A 7,394-nucleotide genomic window follows, 5' to 3' on the forward strand; every position below is an offset into this window, starting at 1 on the left:
CATTGTTTATACTTGCTTGATGATTTGGCCCAATTATTTCTTGTCCTTTCCCTTCACTGCCCAACCACACCCTTGTTTATTTACCAGCAGTTGCTGCCCTCTGCTGACCAGTGCAGAAACTTAAGAAGAAGAAAAAAAAAGGCTTGATGTAAAGATGCCACATTATCCCCCATTATCCTTATTTATACATGTCCCCCAATTGGTTTTGAATTTCTTTCCTGTGGCAAAAAGAATGAATAGAGATGTTGAAAGCTGTCATCTCTGTCACCACTGATAGTCTGTTGGACTACAAGACAGCAAGAAATGAATGAATTGAAACAGGCATTTAGCCAAGGTTAAGGCAAGGAGAGATGGGATAATTTATCAGTTATTTGGGCTTAATCTGCTTCTGACCATGATAGAAATATGAACTATTTGTTGTTGGTTTTTCCACAGCATTAACTGTGAATCATTTCAATCCAATTTTACACTCTTCTTCCTGGTATAAAGTGTTGCGTAGTCGGTTCATTGCAGGCAATAAGTGAGATGAAGGTTCCAAACAGTAACATGCTTTATTGAAGTCAAGCAGAACAGAGTTGAAATAGTGGCTGCTGCACAGCTATTTATATGGTTGGCCACTAGGCGGTGGCCAATAGATTTGAAGGAAGCCATTCCTGCCCCAAATCTACCAATGATAGTCCTGGAGACAACAAGTCTGGCTTAGTCAGTAGCTGTTACACATACACACCAATGAGCAACCATTAATGCAGCATTTAAACAGACACATGAATCAGTACAAGCAAAAACCCCAATACATTACATAAAGTACTACATATGCAAGTGTCTGATATGTTATAGATTAGTAATATGTCTCTCACAGCTGTTGTCATCTGACCAGGATGAAAACTGATATGGAGCCCAGAATACAGCTTGAATTCAGTGAAGATTTTTAACCAGCCACCCTGATATCAAGAACAGATTCTCTGATCTAGAAAGTCTGTGCAGATCCTTCACACTAAAGTTTCTTTTTCTAAACTGGTTGTACCAGTCTCCCCATTGTGCCTTAGCTTTGTTTTCTGAAGTATGGCAATACTGTCCAATAGTCAATCAATTTCCCTCCCCCACCACTCTGACCCTTATTACGGCATGTTCCCAGGAGAGTAACCCAGGCTCCTTGCCAGCGTCAGAATTGGTTTTTGAGCAATGATTTACTCAAGGGATACAACTAGGTGTATTTGCCAGTGAGAAAAACAACCAATGTGATCTAAAGGCCTCCCAAAGATTGTTAAACAAGCAGGTAAGACATAAGGAAACGTGTTTCTGTCGAGTGTGCAGAAATCAGCAGCTGAAAGACGTCGTGGCTTTAATTTGAGAATCTGCCAGCATCGGCTTAGGAAGCTGCTTTTTAGGTTTCTGTTGCATTGGTTGGCTGGGAGGTTGGTAAATCAAGAAAGGAGGAATGAGAGTGAGAAAGAATTAAAAACACACCAAAGCTATCGTGGGCGAAAGGCTTCTTAAAAAGCGGTTGAATCAGTTCCTTAAAATGCTTCTCTCTCCCCCCAATCCCACTTTCGACAATTATTCTTCTTTGTCAGGGTTCAGGAGCAGCCCTTGTTCAGTTTCACCTCTCCCTTCCAGGGCATTAGTACAATCTGAACTGCCGGGCACGCTTATCTTTTAAAATACTTACGCAAGCAATGCTGCTTTAGATTGGTGATTGTTTAGATGGGCCGCAGCCTAAGCAATGAGAGCTGACCTTTACTCAGGAGAATAATAATAATAATAATAATAATAATAATAATAATAATAATAATAATAATAATAATAATAATAATAATAATAATCGCTATGTATCTTCCACACACAGAAGCAGGTGTGATGTTCTTCTCCAGCAAACCCCACCTTCCTGAAGTCACCACCTTGGCAGCACCTGGTACAAAGCCTTCCCGCTTTCACTTCTGTTTTTTCCTTCTCCTCCCCTCCCATTTTGCCTATAAAATACAACATAGAACGAGTTTGGCGACAGCAGCATTCGGTTTCTCTGTATACAAAGAAGTTTCGGTCGAAGTAGGTGAGTGCATTTAGCTGGGTACATAGAGGAGGGAAGACAATGGACATCACAGGTGTGGCTGCAGTAGCACTGAGCAAGCGGACAGGTAAATGTTTGCTCTCTTTGATGTCTGATTCCAAGTCAGGGGGAGATTCAGGATTTCAGGAGGGTATCCTCAAACCGTCTTTAAACTTGAACGGGGAAGAAAAAGATCTTCAGGCTGCCGTTGACCTTCCTTGTTGGGAGGGTCCCTGCAAAATGACACTTTAGAATGGGGCACTCTTGGCAGGGACTCAAGAGAAGCAAAAATTTGCCATATTTTGGAGCTGCTCCTGATTACAGGGGCGGCGGGGTGGGGGGAGAAAATGTTGTTCTCTTTAGCCCTGGGGAAGGGAGACAGAATTTAGAATTAAGAAAATGTTTCATACACTGTGTTGGACTTTAGCAATTTTTTGCTGCAGTTCCTTCTATTTGCAGAGTAGGAAGGTTCAGGGAATTCTGCAGCAAATGTGGGGATTATGTGTGAAGAACCTGATTTAGAATAGAATAGAGCTGGAAGGGACCTTGAAGGTCTTCTAGTCCAGCCCCCTGCTTGAGCAGGAAAACCTATACTACTTCGGACAAGTGACTGTCTAGTCTAGTCTCTTCTTAAAAACCTACAGTGATTTCCAGAGGCAAGCTGTTCCACTGGTTAATTGTCCTCACTGCTAGGAAGTTTCTTCTTAATTCCAAGTTGCTTTTCTCTTTGGTCAGTTTCCAACCATTGCTTCTTGTCCTGCCCTCCAGTGCTTTGGAGAATAATTTGACCCCCTCTTCTTTGTGGCAGCCCCTCAAATACTGGAATATTGCTATCATGTCACCCGTTTCTTCCTTTCTTTAGACTAGCCAAACCCAAGTCCTGCAGCCATTCTTCATATGTTCTAGTCTCCAGGCCTTGGATCATCTTAGTTGCTCTTCTCTGAACTTTTTCCAAGGTTTCAACATTTTTTTTTCTATTATGGTGACCAAAATTGGTTGCAGTATTCCAGGTGTGGTCTTGATTTCTTGGACTCTAATCCAAAATCTTTTTCAGCAGGGATCAGCAACAGATGCCTTATCTAGGCAGACCAACCTAGAAGGTGAAACCTTTTCTGGTTCCCATAACAGCTTCTTGGGATTTATTGCTTGGCCAGCAACATGCGGACTCCGACCCCCATGATTGTGGGCATTGTGCTCGGTCCCTGTGGCCTTGTCCTGAACCTGACAAGCACGCTGGCCCCCAGCTGGAGGGATGTGACTGGATTCCTTGACGTGTCAAGAGATGTGATTCAGCACCAGGGGATCTGGAATATCTGCAACGAGTACATGAGCACCCACACCAATGTCTGCAACATCCAAGATACCCTTGGTTACTTTAACCAGCTGCCAGTACAAGCGGCCAAAGGGCTCATGCCCTCTTCTCTGGCAGTCACAGTCGTGGGACTGATTGTGACTTCCTTGGGCGTGCGATGTTGGCAGGACCTGCCCCACCATTTGCTCGCAGGGCTAGGCGGCCTGGTCCTCTTTGTTTCTGGCTTGCTGAGTTTGATTGCAGTTTCATGGTACAATTATGAACTGTATGACTTACCTTCTCCTCCATCCACTACCCTGCGGGTGGCCTACTGCTTGGTTCTCGGATACTTAGGGAGCTGCCTGGAAATTATCGGAGGCATCTCTCTTACCTTTAGCTTCGGCCAATGCTGCAAAGAGTTGAGACTGAAGAAAAGCACCACGAATTCCAGGTATGCAACCCGCAACCCGCAGAGTCTGTCAATTGTTGGACCCATCTCTGCCCCCATCAGCAGCACAGCGGTTCATAGGCAATCTCAGAATCCCATGCCCAGATCCTACAGTAATTCTCTGGATGTGCTGGAAGGGGAGAGGAGCTGGAACAAGGGCAGGAGTGAGAGCAACCTTGCCTGTGACACAGATCTGTAGCCCTAAACTTGAGAATTTGCACAAAACCAAAGCAAGGAGGAAAATTATTGGCAATATACTAAAAAATGCCCATCCAGGAAGGTCGGCTTACCAACCTAACATTTTTCCTTCTCTCTTGACAAATGAATCTATAAACGAACTACTGAGACTCTGGAGCAGCACTCTGGATTTATATATTTTCTCAGGATGTTGGTCTACTGCTTAGGCAACCTTTATTGCCATCACTGGACACAGAAAAAAGTATATAAATGGAATGAATCATGCCCTTGACCAGGTCTGTACTGCTAGGAGTCTGGAGATGAAGTGGGCTAAGGATCCTCTCAAGTGAGCCAGCTGGTTAGTATATAAAGGCAGGATTTAAAAAAGTATTCTAAATTATTGTAAAAGACCTAAACATAAACTTAAACTGCAAGCAAGATACACTTAACTGAGCAGAAGCCTCTTATGCTCAAAAACCTACTGCTGACCAGTCATGTATAGGATTGTCCTGCTGGGTATTAAAAACTGGTTTTACAGTGGTGCTACTTAGAGCTCTTAAGTATTTGCTTTTTGACTGTCAGCTGAAAAGCTGAAGGGAGACTTAGCCGAGATTCAACGGAACTTTTCATACTAAGGCTATAATCCTCTTCCTTAATGATTCAGATACAGAAGGAAAGCTGCAGGGGAAACTTATCCACATTTGTTTGAATGTGTGTACGTTCATTTGAAGAAGGGAAATCACAGTCAGTTGCACAGAGAGGTTTACTGTATGTAGATATATTTGAATGGAGATAATTTGCTCTTAAGACTTTCTGCTAAGGTTGTGCCAAAACATCCCTTGCAATTTATCAAAAGGATTTCCCCACCCCCAAAGAGAGGTTTCTATTTTTCTTCGTATTTCAAGTAGTTGGAAAGTTCTTTCTTGATGCTGTTTTGAGGCTGTCCAGCCAATAGAGTCTGGGGAAATCTTTTTTTAAAAAAAATTTTTTGGAAGTCTCTCCACCCTTCCCAATGTTAAAAAGCCAAAGGGGAATGGTTTCTTCATAATGCTTTATTCTGGGATTCAGTATGAGAACTGTGTGCAGTCTGCTTCTGAGAAGAGGGAATAGTAAAGGATAGCACAGCTGTGTGCTCCTTTGCCCCCTCTTCACCAAAAGAAGTGCAAAGGCAGGGCTTTTTTTGTCATAGAACGCTCAGAACGGAGTTCCGGCACCTTTTTTGTATGGAACCTTGTAGGGTAGGCAAGGCGGGTTGTATGACATGTGTGAGTTCCGGCACCTTTTTCTTTTACAAAAAAAGCACTGTGCAAAGGTATCCCATTCCACTACCCCAGATTGAATGAAAGCTAGCAGGTGGAAACTTCGCAGAGTGCTTTTCTGCAGAGTCTTGCATTCTGCTGTATGTGCAACGTTTAGAACAGAGTAACAGGGCCACTTCAGAGATTCCCATGAGCTGAGCTCAACTCTTGGTAACTTCATGAACATGTGATTTCCTTGACTACAAGGCAGGTGGGTTGTGATCATCTTCTTTAGGGGTGTGCTTGTGTGCGTTTCATTTTCCCAGTCTAAATTGTACTCTTGAGATTTCTTTAGCATTCTAATAATACTAATCAAATCCAGTTTTGTTTAACCTTCTTGAGATCGGCTAGGTTCAGTTAGGGACTGCTACCTGGTATGGCCCACTTCTGATAGGTTTTGAATTACTCAGCTGTTCTCCTCCCCATAGCCAGGATGCTTTTGTATTGTCCCCTCTGCAGGGGTTCTCCCGTTTGTCTTCAGATATTGTGCCTGCAGTGTTATAATGAATTTGGTCAGTGTCTTATTGCCTTGATGGGAAAAGTAGTTAAATTACTGCTTGCCTTCATGTTTTCTGTCTATGACAAGGAAAATATTATTTTAATAAGGAATGTAATAAGGGGACAATGTCACAGATTGTCCTGCCACACCAAACAAATCATACTAAAACATTTAGCATCTACAAATGGGAGCTTCTAATTAGACACAGAAACCCATCATTGGGGGAGACAAGAACAAAGACAAGAACAACCAGCAACATTATGCTACAAATTAAAGTCTGAACACCCAAAAGACAAACAGACGTTGAAATGGAATCATTCTATAATGATACATTATTGATAATGATATATAATGATTAAGTGAACAGTTATGGTGATTTCTGTGAAAAGAGAATAAGTAAAACAGTTATTTTTGCAAAGATATTAGACAATATTTCTGATCTAAGATTAGTTTAATCATCAGGTATTTTTTCCCATAATAAAACTAAGAATCTGAAGGAATGCTAGCTTACTAAAATGATATGTTCTGCAGAGTAAGTTACCAATAAAGTTTAATTAGAACCTGAAGTATTTTCAAGATTTATGTAAATATCAACTTGTATTTGTTTTTAATCTGCTCATGCTATAATGGGCAACTTTTGCCTATAATATACTAAAATACAGTGAGCTGGTAGATATGGATGAAATGCTGAAGATATTATACATTTTTTTCCTGAAACCAAAAGTATAATAATAACCACCTCTAAAATTCAGGGCAGCTAAATTATGCAAGGTAATGATTTCATTTTGATTTAGAGTGGCCATATTTATACATGCAGCCCTTAAATCTTAATGAATTTCTTTCCTTATTGATTCTTTTACTTGTACAGTATTTTTATGTTTTATGTTTAGTCTGGTCTAAAACAATTTTCCCCCCTTAATTCTTGAAGGAGACAGGCTTCTTTTTGATCTACAGATCTGGTGTTTAGTGCTACTGAGTTTTTAGCCTTTTGTTAATGAAATATATTTCTGAACTAAATTTAAACCATTTCACAGGGTATTGGGATATGCATGTCTGTCTTTTCCATTTGTTTTAAATACCTGCTTAACTACCGTAACCAAACTACCAGAAGTTTGATCCCTGCTGAATTTGGAGCTCTGAGACTTTTTCAAAACTGAAGTCTCAAAAAGTGATTTTTGAGTGGTACTTGTGGGGTTCCACTTCCTAGTGGAATGTGGCCAGAGTAAAAAAAGGAATGTGGTTTCATTTTGTTTACATTTAAATGTAATTAAAATTCATTAGTTTTAACTGATTTTTCTATGCTTGTGCATTTAATACTTTTCTCCCCTCTTTTATATTAAAATTTCAGTTTGGGAACAACTTTTGAAGTCTCTGCCTCCTCCAGTGTACACCTGTGATGTCAATTAATGTACAATGTACATCTGTGCTGCGATGTCAATTAATGTACAGTGATTGCATCCTGAGTTAACAGGGGTATATTCTGCTCCCATTTAAAAAGAGGACAAAGAAAATCTTTTGAATAGCTGCTTGAGAAACACTGCTATAACTCATATGATACATAACCCTGGGCCGTAGAGTGGGTCTACTTGCAAACATTGGGTGCCTGAGTGCGGCCCGCCCCAGAGGGTTGTCAT

General features: G+C 41.0%; 1 protein-coding gene across 4 annotated transcripts; it reads left to right on the forward strand.

Moving 5' to 3' along the window:
- The first annotated feature begins 1,962 nt into the window (after positions 1 to 1,962).
- CLDN23 (claudin 23) lies at positions 1,963 to 7,076 on the forward strand. 4 transcript variants are annotated; one of them, XM_081318005.1, is made up of 2 exons: positions 1,963 to 2,050; positions 3,105 to 7,076. In XM_081318005.1, the coding sequence occupies exon 2, from the start codon at positions 3,206 to 3,208 to the stop codon at positions 3,983 to 3,985; it is 780 nt and encodes a 259-aa protein (XP_081174131.1). In that variant the 5' UTR covers positions 1,963 to 2,050; positions 3,105 to 3,205; the 3' UTR covers positions 3,986 to 7,076. The 4 variants fall into 4 exon arrangements, with proteins under 4 accessions (XP_081174131.1, XP_081174133.1, XP_081174130.1 ...); XM_081318007.1 differs by having other exon boundaries at positions 2,006 to 2,046; XM_081318004.1 differs by having other exon boundaries at positions 2,041 to 2,135.
- The last annotated feature ends 318 nt before the right edge of the window (positions 7,077 to 7,394 follow it).

This window comes from Vipera berus (genome assembly GCF_964194415.1).
Source record: "Vipera berus genome assembly, chromosome: 2".
NCBI classification, from domain to species: Eukaryota; Metazoa; Chordata; class Lepidosauria; order Squamata; family Viperidae; genus Vipera; species Vipera berus.